The sequence below is a fragment of the Cricetulus griseus genome, assembly GCF_003668045.3.
Source record: "Cricetulus griseus strain 17A/GY chromosome 1 unlocalized genomic scaffold, alternate assembly CriGri-PICRH-1.0 chr1_1, whole genome shotgun sequence".
Lineage (NCBI taxonomy): Eukaryota > Metazoa > Chordata > Mammalia > Rodentia > Cricetidae > Cricetulus > Cricetulus griseus.
Window position 1 is genome coordinate 205,334,261 of NW_023276807.1, and position 20,230 is coordinate 205,354,490.

The 20,230-nt window shown below is 41.1% G+C and overlaps 1 protein-coding gene across 1 annotated transcript in view; it reads right to left on the reverse strand.

Moving 5' to 3' along the window:
• Window positions 1–4,917: 4,917 nt before the first annotated feature.
• Slc35f4 (solute carrier family 35 member F4) overlaps window positions 4,918–20,230 on the reverse strand; it is a 218,782-nt gene continuing 203,469 nt past the window's right edge. Inside the window, exons 5-8 of the mRNA XM_035453470.1 lie at window positions 12,519–12,644; window positions 10,540–10,732; window positions 6,752–6,841; window positions 4,918–5,159 (exon numbers count right to left, since the gene is read on the reverse strand). Coding sequence (XP_035309361.1) covers window positions 4,918–5,159; window positions 6,752–6,841; window positions 10,540–10,732; window positions 12,519–12,644 — 651 coding nt within the window. The remainder of the gene's footprint in view (window positions 5,160–6,751; window positions 6,842–10,539; window positions 10,733–12,518; window positions 12,645–20,230) is intronic.

Below are 20,230 nucleotides of genomic sequence, written 5' to 3' on the forward strand. Positions count from 1 at the left end.
GAATAGCTGCTGAAGTCTGTCCCTAGAGTCGAGGCGAAGGATCCTTGCTCTTATAATTCCTTAGACTCCGGAAGTACCTGTGTTCCTGTCTCAAGCAAGTTCCTTTGTTCTGGTGGCGCACACATGGAGACATGCCACCAACCAGTATTAAAGTGTACCCCACTTCTGTCTCTGGGCCCTTGGCACTACTGCCCTACACCATAACTTCTCTTTTTACTTCAATTCCAGTTGCCACAGAGATGGAGGAGAAAATGCAAGAAACTAAAGGGAACCACAGTTAACAGAGCCTTCCTGTTTCAGTTGCCAGAGATAAGCTGCAGGGCCCGCATCAGGCTCTCTGTGTTTCTGACAGGGGCTTAAGGGCTTATGGATCCACAAGGAAGAGGATTTGTACATAAGTATCAGACATCCTAATGCTCTGCTGGTGATATCATTCACTCTTTTATCTCAGACATTGTCCTTCTCCTGATCATTTGTCCTCTGGATCGTGACAAAGCATCTGCAAGAAATTAACAGGCATGCAAGCCTGGATGAGCAGAATTGATTTGCCTGTAATCTGTTTGTGAAGAGATCAGGACGTGGTTGAAGTGATTTTAATTTCAGAGCCGAAGTTGCTAGTCTGTCTTTTTGTCAGGCAATTAGTTCCACTGGCTGGGCATGAATGCTATGACTCAAAGTGCTGAGGGGACCAGGCATGGATGCTGCAGGAGCGTGCTCTGCTTCTTCCAAGTTTGCCCATGCCAGCCTTCTTTTGTCTCTGGTTTATTTTGGCAAAATTCTCTGCTCAGCACCAGGTTCTGCAGCTTTGTGAGGGCATCATGCCATGAGCCCAACAGTCAAAGGACAGGCTTGGGAGCCAAGCTGTGTGCCCAAGGACCTAGAGGGAGGCAGACAAGCCCTAGCAGGATCATTGCTTTGGACTCTGGCATTCTCTTAAGATCTCAACATGTTATTTTAATTTTCAGTAATCTTAGGTGACGGTACCATCTTACTTTGCTGACCTTGAAGGCAATGGCCAGGGCGAGTCTACCATTTATCAGAATCATCTCTGGAAGAAGTGCATGTTATGTTCTCACATGGGCACTCTTATCCCTGAACTATACTAGCTGCTCAGTCACCCACAGAAGCCATTGCCTTCTGGAACTCTAGAAATGAATGATGTGTCATAAAGAGAACCCAGCAAGGCGCTTTGGACTGCTGAGCGGGGCTAGTCTTACTTCCTCCAGTGTCTTCCAAGATCCAGCTGCAGCTGGCTTGTTAAGGCACAACACAAACACAATCCTATTTGCTCCATGACTGAAGATACAGCATCCTCTTTGACTCTCATGATGACCATGAGGGGCAACAAGGAAAGGTGTTGCCCTTCCCTTTAAGTGCCTGAATTAAAGGGGAGCCCTATCACCCTAAGGGTGCTCTAAATAAAGTTTGAAGCTATTGCTTTGTCAGTGTGACAGCTTACCTGCAAAGGTAGCAAGCACTTACAACCCAGCCAATTCCCTGCACACCTATGGATCCACATCTGTTTTCTACAAGACAGACTAGTTCTAAGATTATAGTCATCTCCAACCTACAGTGCTGTCCTAGAGTCAAACGGAGACCAGCTGGTAACAATCACTTTTAAAAACCAATTTCAAGTAACAATAATGTTTGAGTGAGTCAACGAGTGAATAACACAATGGAAATATTTTCTTCAAGTAGGCTGAGTTAGTTCTGGTGTCCACATTGACTGAGTTAGTTTTAAGAGTCTGCTGAATATTGAATGAGTACTTTCTATAGTAGTGGATACCATCTCTCAAAATGAACCGTGCTAAAGGGCAAAGCAACTCATTTCGAGAAAAGTTGTCAAAATGCAATTTTATATGTCATGTAAATTATACAAGCTTAGTGAGTTGGGCAGTGATTACTACAATTTAACAGTAATTTAATGAGGCAAGAAGAATGTTTGCATCAATATTGCATTTAAATAGCCCAAAGTGACTGTGTGTAGATAACAAACTAATTCAATTTGCTAATAACATTACATCTCCTTTGCACTATTTTTCATGAAACTTAAAACGTCCTGGAGCTTGAAATGTTTGCCATCTTATTTAAAATTATGTCATTTAGCTATGTTAGGACACTGACAGGGCCTCTTCCAAAAGGAACAGAAAAATCAAAGATTTGTTGCATCAAAGTTTTTATTATGATGCCCAGCCAGCAAGGCACTCTGAATTCCTCTCTCTTGACTGGTGATTGGCTCACTTACATTTTTAGGAAACTTGGATTTGGGGGAGGGGCAGTGACCATGAATGCTTGACTTACTGTCATAAATTTCCCATGAAGCACAGAGTATCTTAAATGCTAGAGGCCAGAACCAGTCTCTCAGGGTCTAAATCTCTTTTTAAGAGTTCAGCAGGCTTGCACAGATAAAGGAGCCTGTGCTGCACTTGCCATCTTCCAGCCCCTAACTTAACCAATCTCATGTGTGGTACTGTCTGTCCCCCACTAAGACTGACCTCACACAGTTCAGGCATGAGGACATCCATCACAGAGCTGAGCATGATTCTCCTATGGGATGTCTGTAAGTACTATAACTTGGGAACACAACCATGACTGCCACACAGCCCTGTTCTCAAAAGCTCCTGGTCTGCTGGAAACTCAGAACAGTAGGCTGGCAATTACCATAGGCAGGGCTAGCATTTGGATAAGTGTATCCCAATGGTTGATGGTCTCCAGGTTGTGGTGCTATTGAGAGGTAGTGAAACCATAGGAGATGGGACAAGTTGGAGGAAATGGGGTATGACTTTGAAGAAATTTTGGAGATCTCGACTCTTTCTCTCTATTTTCCAGCCATCATGAGGTGAGCAGTCTCTTCCACCATGTGCTTCTCCTACCAGAGGTCCAAAACAACACGGCCAAATGTCTGTGGACTGAGACCTCTGGAGCAAGCCCAAATAAACCATTCTTACTTGTAAGTTAATTCTGCCAGATATTTTGTCACCACTAAACAGAGCTGACTAACACAGAGGGCGCAGTCAGTACTTTCTTGGGGCTAAGTAAACTGCATTGTTTAGATTGGGAGATAAGAAAAGTCTCCTTAGGAAAATAGCTGTAGGTAATATAAGGAATTATAAATAAGGTAGCATTCAGGCACTGAGAAAGAGAGAAAGAAAAGAGTGTGACAAAAGTAGCATAGCTTAACTGAATAATCATAAGAGGCATAGTCTCATTGGAGTGTCAAGTGTCCAGGGGAACTATAGGGCAGTGGGGCAGAAGTAGGCTCTCTGCTTATATTCTAGTATGGTAACTGAGTGGCAAATGCATGATAAATGGATGAAGTGGGAAATACAGTTTCTCCATTCAAGGTTCTTAATAGCCACTCACAGCTATTGTCTTGGACAGCATGATGGACTACATAATCCTTGCATAAATAGAGACTATATAGACAGATGCAGACACTGTTTATCATCATGGAATATCCTACTAGTATGGAAGATGTAGCTAACATCCATAAGCACAGGAAGTTCTAGTGGCAATTACTGTAATCTAAACTGGCTGTGGCCAGTTAATAATGAACTTTGGAGGACATATCTGGGTATTTGGGTTTGATTTTGTGGACAATAAGATGTCACTGAAGTATTTCATGTAGAGGAGATAGAATCAAATTTATACTAGAAAGTCACTTTACAAAGATTACAGAGAGGCAAGGCTACAAGTTAGGTATCAGTGAAGAGGCAGACATGGAGGCTGATACCTGGCTTGGGTAGCTAGTAAAGAATGATGTTATTAACTTAGGAAAGAGAGAGGGCTAAGTCTGGAAAGAGTGATAGACTTAACTTTGCTTTTGCTGCTTTGCGGTATCCAAATGAGCTGATGAAGACATTCTAATATAAGATCTAAAGCTCAAAGTGCAAACATGGCTTGCCTAAAATAAATTTTTTAAGTCACCAACATGTTGGAAACATTTGAAGCCATGGGAACAGTTGAGTCCCTGAGAGAAAGTGTGGAGAGAGATGCTGCCACAGTTAAGACATGTGACCAGAGAACCTTGGTAGCAATGGAACCAGCCTAGGAGGAGGAAGGCAGGAGAACCATAAGAAGGTGGTGGGTTCAAAAATTGAGACTATTTTAGCAGGTCAGGGGATAGGATCAGCATAATGGCTGCTTTTGAAAAAGTAAAGAGTTGAAATTGTCAATACGATTTTGTTAGAGAGAGGCCATTAGCGACTTGATAGAAGGCAACTCTAGAGCAATGGTGGGGACAGAAGGTGAAGGGTAGTGGGGTAAGGAGAGGATAGGAGTACCAAGTTGAAACGAAAAGTATAGGAAGTTCTCTCAGTGAACTTGGTGGTGAGGGACTGCAGAGACGTGTAAGGTCTCCAGACCACTTCACTAGTGTGTGATGTCTCTAATCAGAGTGTTGCTTGAAACATGTTGAGAGTTCAGCTGGGGTTTTCCTGTCTTTACAATCCTCACCATTCCCAGTGTAGATGAACTCTGTTGGTATTTGTTTAATGACTCTCCAGCTTTCAGATTTCAAGGCTGAAGTAAATGTAAAATATATATCATGTTCATAGGTTTTCCTATTTGACAATTAGTTCTTAATGAAAAGGTCTACGTTACACTTAAAAAAAAAAAACTATGAAAAGTCTGTCATTTAACCAAATCTCATATTTTATGAACCTGTGTGAATTGTGGAGAGTCTGCCTTCTGAATATGATTAATAAAACAAGGAAAATACATTTTAATAAAAAATTTATTATGATTATTTACATCAGTTCCTTGGTATGCATATAAATGTAAACTTTTATTGTTGGCAATATTTCACATATGGTTTATTCAAATTCAGAGTTGATACTGTCATTTGAGTGTACAGGTAGTGAGAAAATTTTATATTCACAGAATATACACACATGTGCATCCAAACATTAATTCCTTTTAAGCCAGTGGTATGGACACTGTCCCGTTGACCCTGCTTCTGCTCCGCAGGTGCACGCTGACATCTGCCAGGTCCTCCACATGCTCCTCGCTCTTCTTCTCCTTCAGGCTGTTGATAAATCTCAGAGTGATTTCATCCCACTCCTCCGGCAGCAGCATCAGAAGAAACCCAATACAGATAATGATGGTGGCAGCCAGGCGGACCACATTGAATATCACCTCCTGCTTCAGGAGATCCACAGCTAGGGAAGGAAAATGTCACACCAGTCACACCCTATGATTGTTTATAAGCTTCTCTGAAAACCAAGGACCAAACCCAGGGCTTTATCTCAAGACTTCCAAACATCATAATTATTCTCCATCACTGTCTATGCTTACTTCCTGTTCCTTCTCAGTAAACCATACTTGCTCAAAGCTCAGCTCAGAGTCCATGCAACTGGGCTTAGGAATTTCTCCAATTTCCTCTCCAAGCCCTTTTCCAGGGCAGGCATGCTTTCACCTTTCTTTCACTGCACTGGACCGCTGTTGTGTTTTGCTTGCTTGCTTGTTTGTTCTGTTGGTGTCTTGGTTTTTATATGTGCTGTCCTTTTTCAGAGTTTAATTGAGGTGAAATTTATATAAGCCTAAAATTAACTTTATAAAGTGAATTTAGTATACTCACAAAGTTGTCTGACCAATTCCCCCTATGCTCGTATTCCACTTCATTCTGCTAACTATTTGTTAGACCTCTGTACAAAGGACTCCCCGTAAGAACCCTTTTAAAGAATGCCACACCAATGTGTGCTCTGTGTGAGCATCTATCAGAGCAATGCTTCCTTGTGCTAGAATTACTCAGTTCCTCTGGTTTCCCACTCTGTGTTTCTTTCATGGTATTGGGGGTGGAAACCATTCCTTATTCAGGATCTGTCACCAGTATCAGCATAGCTCTTGACATATGCTAAGCCATCAGAAGTTATTTGTTGAAAAAAATGAATCCATGGATGAATAAATAACTTCCCGACAACTCTACTTCTGATTTTTGTTTTCCTCTGAATATCTTATAGCCCTTGGAATCTATCTCACACAATTTTATACTTAATAAATTACTTTGTAGAGGTCCTAGCTGTTTTGTGTATGTCTACTGCCTTTTCCAAATTGATCTGTAAGTTTGTCAGGGGAATAGCAATGTAATTTCCTTTCTTTTCTTGTACACAGCCTTGATCACATAGTAAATGTTTAATAAACACTGGCTAATTGTTTTGAAGAAAAGAAACATGGTTACTAGAGACTTGGGGTCACAGAATCTTAAAGTAAAAAAAATGACTGAACCGTTACCCCAGAGAACTAATTTCCATGACTAGTTTCAATGGCAGGTTTCACTAGAAACTTCCTAGAAAAAAATAGCTTTTCCTCTTGTCCTTGAAATCAGACAAATTGCTTTTCCTGGAGGGCCACCTGCTCAACCCTCCACAGAAGCCTTCCCAGCTCCCCAAGGACCGTCTGACGGGGAGCCAACACCCTGTGCATGGCTTGCCCTTTCATTAGTGATGTTGACTTCACAGTCCTGTGCAGAGAAGCCTTTTGTTTCCATAGGACTCCCTCTAAAAATAACACAAAATTAGGTTGTCAGGGAGATTACATGAAACCCAAATGATACATTTGGTATTTAATTCTAAAATCACGACCAAGTAAAACAGTGCCTTTGTAGCTGCAGACTTAAAATCTGATGTGTACTCTGTTGTCTTCCACCTCATGGTATTTAAAAAACATCTTCCAAGGGAAGGGGCATAATTCTCAATCATCAGAAGAAACAAGTCAGAGCATAAGCAAACACATGGTCACTTTGTACCAGTACCTGCGTTTCCAGGGACACTGAGAACTGTCCCGATGGAGATGAGGATTGGGTATGTCAGCAAGACTCCAACATTCACCAGGATATTGAATGCTGTAAAATAAGGAAGGTATACAGGATGAAGGGGCAGCAAATCGGTCTCTCAGCATACAAGAACCAACACCTGTGCTTTCCCAAGGATCTGTCTCCCTTGTTCAATTAATTTTCTCATTTTGTCATTGCAGCATGAATCGCTTGCTCAAATTGGTCAAGTTCTTTTGTCCTTTGTCCTCTCTGAGCTCTTGCCAGCTGGCTGACAGTGGAGTACGAAAGAGGTGAAGTCATCAACCTTCCACACCACATGTGAGTGCTGGAAGGACAGTCTGTGGCTAGCTAGAGGCTAAAAGCAGGTGACAGATTAAGCTTTGAAGTGTCATTCTTTGTTACTTTGCTATTTGAGCCATAATCCAGGGCAATTTATAGGCTCTGGTGCTACTGTCTCAGTTAAAGTTTGTCTAAGGACAGTAGATCCTGTGTCCCCCCCCCCTTTTCTCTCAAGCTCATGTGGACAAACCAAGATGAGCTCAATGTTATTCTCTGTAGCCTGGGGATGATTTTCCCACCCTGTTTGTGCATAGAAGTCAACAGAGGTCAGATCCACAGAATAAACGATAGAGAAAGCTGAGGCTCTTTAATTAATACTGTGGACTTCTTTAGCTAAAAGACCATTATTTAAAATAATCATCTAACCCCATTGGAGATTATCAAAATTACACCTTTCCAAGATTTATAAGTTATAGACTATTATTTTAATCTAGTTAAATTAAACTTTTCAGAGGTTGTAGAGATGAGTATTCACAAGTACAAAGGTTCTTTAATATGAGATGATCTCTATGAACACAGTTGAAGCATGTTGCCTATATTTCTGAAGATTCTAGACTCAAACTATTTCAGGGAAGATGTTGTTTGTTTTTCTGCTGTCATCTATAATTAAGCTCACTAATTTAGCAATCTGGAGCCATTTGTGGCTGGAGATGAGAGGCAGCGTGTTTGACCCTCTAAGACTCACAAGCATACAGCAATGGCAGTAAAGATTCAGGTCCTTCCTAGGTTTGCATGTGTCCCTTTGTCATGGCAAAGTTCAATGTGAATACATATTCCAGCACCTCAAGTCTTTCCTTAATCTTATGGAGTCAATACAGAAATTTCTAACAAGTTAGAAATTTACTAAATGCATCAAAACTCTGCTGAATTCATTGTCTTTTTTTGACTGAACTGGATTTTGGCAGTCTGAGTGAATGCAATGGTGTTTCAGAACTGAGCCCTCAGCTTCCATGAAATGTGTTGTGTGTTTTTCTGATGGGGGAGGTCCTTCTGTGTATGTTTATCTTATTGGTTGTTGAATAAAGCACTGCTCGGCCAATGAGGCAGAAAGATAGGTGGGACTAGGAGTCAAGGAAGATTCTGGGAAATGTAGGAAAAAGAAATCTTGTGATACAGGCAGGAAGTGACATAGCAGGAAGACATATATAAGCAGGGACAAACAGGAAGTCACTCTTTTGCTCTTCCTCCTGCTCTCTGCTCTGGAGCTGCCATGTGATCCACTGGCAAGAGAGGGTGCTTACCACTGGAGTCCTCCATTAGATAAGTCTTATGATTATAGTTGATAATTAAGACTGAGCTAGCGGATTAGAAATCCCAGTCATTGGCCAAGCAGCATTTGAAACTAATATAAATCTCTGTGTGTTATTTGGGGCCCTAACACCGAGGGCAGAACTCTGGCGGCTGGTGGAAAGCACCCACATGGCAGGGCACAACTCGGGCGGCCAGCAGAAAGACTTATCACAACATTTTTCCTTAGTTCTTTGAGTGGGATAGTCTTCCTTGATAACTCAAGGAAAAGAATATCCAATCCAATGTGTTCTCCGTTGTGAGGGGTCCAGCCAGTTTAAATGCAATTCAGATATGTCAGATGAATGTCTGAGGCTGCATTCAGACTTAGGTAACTCCCAGCATGCCACAGCCACAGCTGCAGGAGATGTGAGAGTTTAGAGCACACACTGGTAGCTCAGCTTTGGCTCTCAGACTAGACCCAGCTAGATAATGTGTGATTCCCAAGGAGAAGAGAGGCATGGAAATAAAAACACTGGAAGCAAAGCACTGAGGACTCTAAAACCCCAGAGTACATAATATAGGAGAGAGGCTGTCTCTTCAATTTGTCACAGTTCTGCTTTGGCATAATGAGCTCTGCTGTGCACTGGTGGGCCTAACGGAGCAGCTGCAGTGCCAGTTGGTGCCATGCCTGGCCTGGACACATGCTGCTTAGAGAATCCAGGGTCTGACTGCCACAGGTGGCCCAGCCAGAGAAGGCTTAACACACTAAATGTGCCAGTGACTCTCACTGGTGGAGGGCGATTTTGCAGAAGGCACAAATTCCATGTGTACAGAGGTGGCTAAAAATAAGTGACATTTTGATTGCGATTGTCCCCGGCTACACTATTTCTGGCCAGGAAATAATCTGAGCACTTTTAATTAGGATACTTTGATCTTATGGAAACAGAATCAACTTTCAAATATGTTATTGATTTTCACTCAACTTAGAGGTAATGAGAGATGATAACCATACAGCTTTGGCCTTGGAAAGCATAACTCCAGGGACCAACAGTTAATGCTTGATCCTTCTCTTGAATGTTTTCAGTTTAAGACCTTCCCTGAGGGATCCAGGCTAGAGTAGGAAAAGGATGATCTTGCTGGAGTCAGGACATTTTTCTCTTGGAACTGCAGTGCTGCCACCATTTCCAGTATCACCCTGGCTTAGAAGGTCATTGGAGGCCCTGCAGGATGAGTGTGGTGGGTAAATGTGGAGTGACAGAGTGGTTGACCTTGGGTAGTATGTAGGAGCAGAATGAAGCTGACTTTATTCAGAGTAAGCACTGGGGCATTGGGATACACCGTTTTCAATGGCTTGAGAAGAGGAGCAGGATCTTTAGATCATAGACTCCTCTCCATCAGGTACTGGTAGGTGGATAGCTTCAAAGTGGGAGCCTGGAGCGCAGTGAGGCACAGCCCCAGAGCTCCAGGTGCCATGAAAAAGACTCCAGGTGATCCTAATTTTGCCCTCAATAGGGCACAGTCTACTTAGAGAAGGCCAAGCTCAGCGCATGTTGTGTTCTTTTCTCTCCTGGTAAGGGATTCCTGGTGCAAATCTGTTCTCATCGGAGTGAGTGGTTTCATATGCAGATGTGAACTTGCCACTTTTAGCTCCAAGATGAAGTGGAATTTTAAACCCAGCTCCCTCATTAAGGCTTTCCAGTTTCTTCATGATCTGCTTTTCTCTTGAATGTCTTCCCCTCCTGTCCTGCCCCCTCCTCTCTCCCCCTCTCTCTCTCCCCTCTCCTCTTCTTCCCTCCTCTTCCCTCTCATCTGAACCCTATGCTCTGGCTACTTTGAACATTTTGACTGCATCATCCATTCTCACTTCTGTCTATCATACCACACACACAGGAAGCATAGTAAGTCACACACCACATCATGAAGACTAGATGAGGCTACCAGAAGGTCAGTGGTAGATAGAGTGACCTGGGCTTCCAACTGGTTACTTTAATCCATGGCAGCCACACTGTGGATAGCCCTGAGATAATCAGGGAAGAGTCTACCAAGAATCTTGTACATATTTAACATCTGTAATCTGGGTAACCTGGGTCATGGAGCACAAGAACAGCCAAGACAATGACCCTGCCATGACCATCTTTCTGTTCAAAAGAAAGACCAAGTGACACAGAGAATAGCAGGCATAGGCTAGGGTCACTTACCAAGCCATAACCCTGCCATCCCACAGAGACAGCCCCAGGGCAGAGCTGCGAAGGAGGACCAGTGCTCCACCTTGGTGAAATACAGGATGATGGGGGTGAAGGAGATAAAGATCAAGTTGAAGAAAGCCAAGGTGGAGACAAAGTGTGCAGCTTCACCAAAATTGGCACTTCCAAGAAACATCTTAAACAGGACCTGGAAAGGAGAGAAACTCTTCAGCCGCACATTAAGCTTACTGGCCCAGAGGCTAGTCTCCATGTCTTCTTGCCCTAACACTTCCAAATTGTTAAGTGGGCTAGGATGACATGGTATTAAAATTCCCTATTTTGTTCACACAACACAGTGACTGTCATGAAGTGAATTTCTTAAAGTATTATAAGTTTCTGGGAGTACTCAACAGTATGGAAACAAAACCTCCAAGATGGGCATAGGGTGAAGGATAAATGAAGGTTGTATGAGCCATAAAAATCATGTGGTGTTGAGATGCCATCAATTCTTCCTTGCATCTTTGGGATTTATTGCATCGTTATTATGACAGATGCTGAAAACTAAGTGGTCAGACAGTCTGTTATTAGGTGTTAAGAGAAATCTAGGCCTAGGTTCATAAGCACGATCCTTCCTGAGCTTAGGATGTCCTCACCAACATTGTGATGCTCTCTGGATTAAAAACAACTTCTTTTTCTGGATTATAAGCCCATGTGTACAGGCAGATAACAAGTAGAAGTGGAGGTCTAATGTGAACTCACAGAACAGAAGGAGAAAGCCAGATCTGAAGTCTGTATTCTTAGCTTCTTAACCTGTTTCTCCCCTTGTTAATTCACTCACACATATTATTAAATGGAGCAGATTGTGTCTGCCTAGAATTAGGGTTCAGATATGATTTTGTGTCCATAAACAACTGTTAACCACTCTGAGAACCAATGCATTCTGTAATCTGGCCAGGAGAATTCTGTCTATATAATAGTCATCCTGCTTTCCCAGCCATTTCCAGTACAGTTTGGATTTTTAACTTCATAAATGTATTAGTTTTTCTCTTAGAAGACTTAGAACAATTTTAGTGAAGTTTCCATGTGAGAACAGATTAGACACAAATGGTAAATGAATGAACACTTGTCAACATTTGTCACAATCAATGGGCCCCAAAATATGTTGATGTTCACAGGCACAGTGGTGGTGAATAAGCATGCCTCCAGGAGGAAAGGCAGAAGGCTGTTTCTATCTTCCAGAGAGTTTATTTCATCTACAATTTTCATTTTATTGAAACTCTAGGAGAGGTGAAATTGGAATTGCCCTTTAGATCCACTCAGAAAGTTGGCTTTTATAGAAGTTGAGCTTTGGGAGAATAACCTTTTGGATTTGCAGTCTGAGACCTTGCTTCTGAAGTTAGGTGCAGTGACTCTGGTGACATTTTCCTAGGTGACAGAGAATCCAGGGGAGGAAGTACACAAAGTCCATACAGCAGAGCACAGAGTGTCTGCATTTTGCTAATGGCATGGGTTCCTCATAATGTGGGCTCCCTATGTAGCAAAGAGCACACTCTCAAATGACAGCTTATTATTTGTAATACCTCCAAGGAATTAACATAGTTGCCATATACTCACATGAAAAACATAGAGAGGGAAGGAGTTGCTTTCCTTACATTCTTGCTTTAACTGCCTGATTGGGGTGGGGAGGGGTGGCATTGTTGACTCCAATCCAGGGTTGTAACCTTTAGCTACCTCACTATGGCCTTGGAGAGTTAATCTTTCAAAGCTTCGGTTCTTTCATCCAGTAAGTAGAATAAGGATCTATGGCATGTAAGGACATGTCAACAGAGGTGAAATTTCCTGTCAGATCCCCACCATACAAGTATTGACAAAAACGTTACTTACTACTATTTAACACACCTGCATTTTCTAAGGTTTTCATTGCAATTCCTTATTTTGTTGCTTAATCCTCAACTATGAGTGGCAGGTGACTATAGAGGAAGACATGGACATACCTTATATAATGCAGACGTAGAGGCTGAGCCCACTGCAAACGCCACACCTATGATGGAATCAGCATGGAAATTGTCTGCATATGCCATCATGACAATGCCGGTAATTGCCATTATTGCGGCAACTATCTGTCAAACAGAATGGAAAGAAATAGAAAAAGAAAAATTATGCTTTCATATCCCAGATCAAGCTATTTAAGCCCCAAGAAAGCTTCGAAGTATGTCTTTAAGGCTAATTACCTCCTCTTTCATCAGTGTTTACATTTAAGAAGGGTCAGTATCAAAGAGACCAGTCTGCTCATGCCATGGGCATAGATTATAAAAAGCTGTGCTGATTAAGGGTGAGAAACTTTGAATTTGTATAGCTCATCTTCCTTGAGATTAATATCCTTGTTGGTGAAATGGATTTAACAGGAAGTCACATCTAAGTGTTTTCATCTCTACTAAGTTCTTCAGATAATTCCATACACATTTTAACCAGCTCCTTGGATCAGTGTGTTTCTGAACATGTCCACATCACCAAGACTTGAGGAGGGAGATGCAATTTTGATAGAGCTGAGAGGGAAACCCTAGATGTAGAGCAGAAAGACCTCTGATCGACATAGACAGGAGCAAGCTAAATCTGCATCGGTCACTTGGCATGTCCGGTGAGGCCTCTTCTCCCTTTCTTTCCATGAGAACGAATTGGTTTTAAAAGATAAACCACAGAAAGATAATTTAATTTAATTACCTTTTATTTTTATCACCTTGCTAGAGTATTCTTTAACTTTGCAAATAGAAATCTGAATAATTTGACCAAGGCTGTAATGATTTGTTGTCAGTAGATATGACTTGGGTATGTTCAAGAGCTTATTCAGAGTGGCCTGCTACCCTGCATCTGCTTTATTAATTTTCCTGAAATTAATTTTGGAAAGAATTTCAAAGTTACAGCAAATAGTAAAACAAGAACCCTACAATAGGAACATAACATTTCCTCACTGACTTTATATTGAAGATGAGAATCTGCAAGGGATTTAACTGTAGGAAGATGCACTTCTGAGTATTCTTTTAAAATATTTATTTATTATGTATACAGAGTTCTGTCTGCATGTATGCCTGCACAACAGAAGAGGGCACCAGATCTCATTACAGATGATTGTGAGCCACTGTGTGGTTGCTGGGAATTGAACTCAGGACCTCTTTGAAAAGCAGTCAGTGCTCTTAACCTCTAAGCCATTCCTCCAGCTTCCCAGTTCTGAGTATTTCAAAGTCAGTGCCTCTGAAGCTAGCTTTTCCACATTTGGCATATTTCAGGCCATTTTGAATGCCATTGGTACATGACGTAGATACCAAAATGTGAGTAAAGTCTTTTGTTAATTGCCATCAATGGCAAGCACAGAGTGGCCCCAAGATGGCTCTACATTTCAGTGTCCTTTATGGAAGCCAGCAGGAACCATTGAGAACAAACCCTACATGTTATCAGAGATAGAACACCTTTATAACAATTACCAGGGAGGTGAGCAAATGTTAGTTACCTGGCATTGCCAGGTATGTGCTCTTGTTAACACACCTGTGTGTGTGTGTGTGTGTGTGTGTGTGTGTGTGTGTGTGTGTGTGTGTGTGTGTGGATTTAATATACATATTAGAAAGTACCAGGACATTTAAAAAATAAGTAGTCATAGGTTTTTAAGTAAACCCAAGGGATTATCTATATCTGAGAATTCTGGAAGGCAATCAATCACCTGCTTTGATTTGTGATTTATCGTTCAGCCAGAGAATATAACCATTTTGGGGGCAGTCTCATTTCAGAGAAAGAAAAGGCATATTGGCCAACTGCATTCTGATTTGATTTTGTGTTTAAATTATCTTTACCACCTAAAGTGTTCATGTGCAAAAACAGATTTCCCTCTGAACACCAAACTTGGAAGATTAAAGTACTTTAAAAAATGTTGCTAGCCAACCATCAGTTTTATTTTTCTTGATCAAATAAGTATATAACTACTTCAAACAGGGTTAATAAAACAGTGCTAATCCTAATGAAGTTGAACATGGTTAGCTGTGTTTATAAGGTAATGTTTTTATTTAGGTCATTGTCTATTATGTATATTTCTGAATGAAGGGAACTAGGGAAAAAAAAACTGCCCCCAACAATTGAATAAGCAAAGCCCTCGTCCAGGAACTGATAAACAGATGATACAATTATTTCCAGGACAAGCACAGGTGGGAACAATGCTTCCCTTTCCTCATTAGCCAGAAGTAAAAATAAATGTGTATAAGAGACTTGTAAGCTTTCTCAAGAAGAGACTTGGATATGGCTAAAGATGACATAATTTTGTAGCAATTGGAAATTACAGCCATAGCAAGCATCTTCAAGAGCTTGTGAAAATATTCCCCTGAACTACTTGAATTGATATGCCAATTACACCAGTGTCTGTTTCAATTGCTTGCGTGGGGAGAGGTGGTTTTCCCATTAGGGGGCCAGATAACTCTTAGTTAAATTCTGAAAGCATAAAATCTGAGTATTATGAGGTATTAGGAAAACCCTTCCCCATGTTAAAGGCAATGATTTATAAGGCATATAGTACATTCCTCAAGAGGAGATAAATGTTTTCTACATTTTAATTTAAAATTTATAATAATCTAATAGATAAATTCTCTACCTCATATTTTAAGAAATTCTCAATGTATTTCTGATGGACACAGCTGGAAGTTGAGGAATGGATCTCAGCTCATCTTGAACATGCAGGAATGCATTGGGTGGAAAGCCTATTTGGAGAAATCATTTGGATGACCCTAGAATAGCTTTCTTGGTACCACTGGCTTAAACTTCAAAGAGTAAACACTCCAGACATTCATGTAACAAGCACCCTAAGTACAGATGTAAGCCACACACATTTTTAGAATCAGTCTTCAAAGGCTTGGACACTCACTTAACAGAAACACGTAAGGACTCTGCTTAGCACCCTGGTCATGAACTCCCAGGAAGCATACACCTTAAACAAGTTCTTCTACATGCTCATGTTGACTACCCATGAAACTCTACCTTCCAAGAGACCCTCCTTTGCCAAAAATGGAGTATCTAGTGCGGCTACTTGTTTGGCTTCTGAAAAGCATGGTTTTCTTACAGATTATTCCAGATTCAGTTTCCTAGCCAACTACAAGCATCTAAGTAAGGTGAGCAAAACCATCACAGTCATTATCATCTGAATCTCATTTGGGTGACAATGTTAGTCACTGCTGTGACAATGTTGCCATTTTTAACATCCCAAAGCTCTCTGTTCTCATATAGCTGGTGTGGTTACTTCAGTTGAATACCTCTGGGAATGGATTCAGTTCTCACATTTTCCCAACATGCCAGCCAAGTGACACAGCCCTGTGAGCCAGCTACCTTCTGCTGCCAGCCATCTTTCAGAGAGTTCTTGGCATTCACGTTCAGGGGCAATTTATGAAGGGCTATGAGACCATTTGAGTTCATTTCTGAAACTGAAATGTTTGACACCCCTAATCACCATCTGTAGTTCCTACAGGAGATCCTTTTAAAAGAACCCATTAAAGTCAAGAGAAACATCTGGACTTCAGCAGTTTGTGTTTTTTTTTTTTTTCCTCCCTTTTCTGTGCAGGCCCCTGAAAGCCAGAGGATCTGATTCTCCTTGTATCATCTCAGTCTCCGTGATTCCCATTCACAAACGGCTCCAAGAATTATTTTCCACCTAGCAAAACCACCAATGTTAGGGTCCAAGTCATTGAAATAAACTTTTAACCCACTCTTTTCCTACAAAGTTCCTGTAAGATCCTTACAGATCTAGATGAGAAACTACAATTTTAATGTGTTTCCTTGAGGCCATTTCTGCTTTTTGAAGCCAGATGAGCATGGAAGAACTGCACTGGTTCACAAGGAACCCTTGAGCCTCAAAGCCAACCAGAAGTCTTAGAACAAAGGTAATAAACTACATTGTTGACCCTGGTTGCCCTTAAGTTCAAGACTATATATCAGTGGTTAAGACTGAAGCACCAATTAAGAGCTCAGTCATCAAGGGCTGTATGAACACAACTTTTGGATGAATTTTGGTAGACCTGTGTTCAAGGAAACAAAGAATCCTTAAATATCTACATGCTATATTTAAAGTTATGTAAGGAACTGTCTCTTTTATTCTGAACCACAAACGAAACAAGAGCTGAAATGTGAGAAGTGAAAGAGGTGTGAAGGACCGATAGCCATCCGGAAGAGGCAAAAAGTTCATAGAACACTGGGGGCACTGGGCCTCTACATTTCTAATCCATCCATGACTATTTCTATCTGCATAAAATCTACTTAAAAGTGAGATCACATAAGACCTGGGTATAAAAGAGGGAAAGAAATCCCAGAAAGACCCTTGAGTTAGTGACTAAGGGGGTGGTCCTTGTGAGAATCAAATGGGACAGTGATCAGACCTTGCTTTCTCTTTTCTTGGCTCCATTCATGAAGCTTTGTTCTGCCAAGAGGGGCCTAATGGAGACTCTTCCACGGTCTATCCTCTGCTGCCACCCCTGGGGAGCAGGACTACTCCTGTGAGTCTGAACTGTGTATGAGCAAGCAGTTGCCCAAAGCAGACTAAAGGTCATTTTGAATCTCTGCATGTTCAGGATTAGCACACCCCAGTGGTACCTAAACTCTGTTATCCTGTTATAAAGTTACCCTGAGCCCTGTGTAATTCAAATTACAGATTAAGAAACAAAAGAATCAGTATAGCTGACATTCTCCAGTCAGAATTGGGGGTTCTCAGAAAGACTCCAAAAGAGTCACATTGTGTCACATTAGCTGCTTGGGAATAACATGAAGGGGGGGGGGATATTTGGTTACCACATGTTGAAGGAACATACATTCATTTCCTAAATTTCTAAGAAAGTCGGAGTCTGTTTAAGCAGTCTCCAACCACAAATTCTCTAAAACTTCTCTATTTCACTAATTTGAAAATAAGAAATTTGAAATAATGATACAAAATGTAAGAGAGGATGAAGCTATCAAAGAAAAGGCTCTAAATTTCTAGTCAGTTGGCTAATTCTTGTTGGAATGAACAGGAACAAGTGACAGGGAGGGAAACTCCCAGTCAGAGGGCATCCCCTTCTGTGTTCTTTGCTTCTGTGGTGATGGTGACAGAGCCCAGGGTCTCATGCACACCAGACCAGCGGTCTTCAGTGAAACAACTGCCGTGGCAGTTTTCATGACTTTAAGAAATATAGTTAAGTATATACGCTCTCAGAGGTAGGAAGACAGTCACACTCACGGCTGCAAGGGGTGGATGATAGCTTTGACTATCTTTTAAAAGTATGAAGTTTACAAATTTCCATGGGATAACCAAATTAGTTCTAAACAACTACTCCCAATAGAGCTGTTTTAACACATTACAGATTACCAGTAAATTGGATGAAATGACTTCATGATGGGAAAATGATGGGTATTTTTTTTTTCTATCTGTACTTCAGTCCAAGGAAACAAAGTATGAACAAGAGACTCATAGTGCATAATCTATTATTATATGAGTACTGCCCATTAGTGTCCAGATAAGCCTGTTTACTGATGTTACTACAGCTGAAAGTATCTTTTCTTCTGTCCATGGTGTTGAGATGAAAAAAAAAAAGTAAAGAAAGCCTTCATTATTTATCTTAAACAGCATCTTTCTTGGAGCCAAGCAAATGAGAGCTTCAGTCCAATGACTACCTGCTTACAACCCTGTCCCCCTCAGCCCCACCCCACAAGCTTTAGCTTGAGGTGGAAAGAGAAATGTTAACCTTGTGACTGGAAGCAGCCCTTTGTGTTTCAGAGTTCAGGAGAATCACTTCTGGGGGCCAAGCCTTGGATTGCTTATGGATGGGGCAGTCAGAGCAGCATTTAGGTTGCCTGTGCTGTGTTCAACCTCTCTTAATTTCTCAAATGGCCTAATTATATATGTGCTCTATATGACTTGAGAAGAAAAAGAATTGCTAATTTGTCAAAAGGCAAAATGCTGAATATATCTTGGTACTTTCCCGATTCTTCAGCTTGATATCCTTCGGGAGTGGGGGCATGGACCACTTCCTAAGGCATCACGGTGAGCAGCAAAGCACCTGTTACTGATAAAGAAAAGCCCCAGACTTCTACCAGCTTTCCTGACACTGCTTTGATGTCTCTAATGTCTCCAGTTTGTGTGCAGATTTTCTGACAAGTATTTGTTGGCTGCTTAGCGTTTTCTCTCCTGGGTTTATTCTCTACTAGTCAGAGACTGCTGGGACAAATTGCCACAAACTCAGTGACCCAAAACAAAAAAGATGAGGCCTAACACAGGCCTGGAGGTCAGGAATTCATATTTACACAAGGCTGTACTTCCAAAGGCCAGTTTAAGAGGGGATCAGTCCCTGCATTTTCTAGAGACTGGTGTTTACCCTGGCACTCTGCTATGTGAGTATGTTCTCCAGTCTTTCTGGACTCACAGTGTCCTTTCCTCAGAGTCTCTCATAGGGATACTTGAGTTTTGGATTTAGAACTTACCCTTATCATCTAAGATGATCTTGTCACTCCCCCCACCCCATGATTCTTACTGAAAAAGCATGGATTCATTCATTCTATCTTCAAGTAGCAACTGAGCTTGGACTTTGTGCTCTATGTTATTCTAGGTGTTGGAAACACAGGTGGCTGACTTGATGAGTATGACCAGGGTAGATAAATGGGTACCGCAGGGGGTCCCTATATTTAGCTTAACACCCTGTTGTTGCTACCTAAAAATAGTTCACTTTTAGTTCATTTTTAAGCAAGTGTTCCCATTTGAATATGGCACAGGGCCTAAAAACAGAGGTAGCCTTTCCTGAATGGCACAGTTAACAATGCAGGAAGGGTTCTCATTCACACGGGATTGTCAAATGCCCTCATAGTTGACATTTTACAACAGTGCTTCTGCTATAAATACATGACACTAGGCTCTTTGGATCCCAAATATAAGGTTATTCAGTGGAATACATACATTCTAAAAAGAAATAAAGAAAGAAAAGAGGAAAACAGACTTTTTTTTTATTAAATCTATCTTTTGACTGTTCATGTCAATCTTCCGCTCTGAATTTCTGGGCAATGTCTCTCAAACACAATCAGAAATTTTGTATCTGTGTATTTTTTCTCTATTAATAGGGCTGTCCTTGAACTCCTGGTTTGAAGTGTACTCCTGCTTCAGCCTCTACTACAGGCAACACAGGCATTTAATTTTCTTTTAAAATGAAAGCTTTTTAGTCAATGGCCATTGGGCACTTTGTCTCTTCATAGACATTAATTTCAGCATTTGGAAAGAGGCAAGGACTTAGGCATCTTGTCAACTAAAACAATATTTGGAGAGAAAAATACATTTCAAGCCCAATCTTGGACAGCTTTTCCAAAAAAGAAAAGATTTTATAATATTGATACTTCAGGAAAAAAAAAGGCTTCTTGGCAAGGTTTTCTTTGTCAAGTATTACTGCCTTGATAAGACTGGGGAGTGTCAGATATGAATGGGATCTGGTACCTGAAATCCACACAGTTCCTGAGAAACCTGTTTCTAACATGGAATAAACACCCCAAAATTATATTAAATTATAGTTAAAATTCCATGTCACTACTAAAAGGAATGAACTCAGAACTGTGGTGGCAGCATACATTTAACATAGTTCAGTTAAGGATTTGTACCCCAAAGTACAAGTTGTTGCTTTTCTTTCCATCCCTAGATTAGTCACACTAGATATATAGCCACTTTTAATAG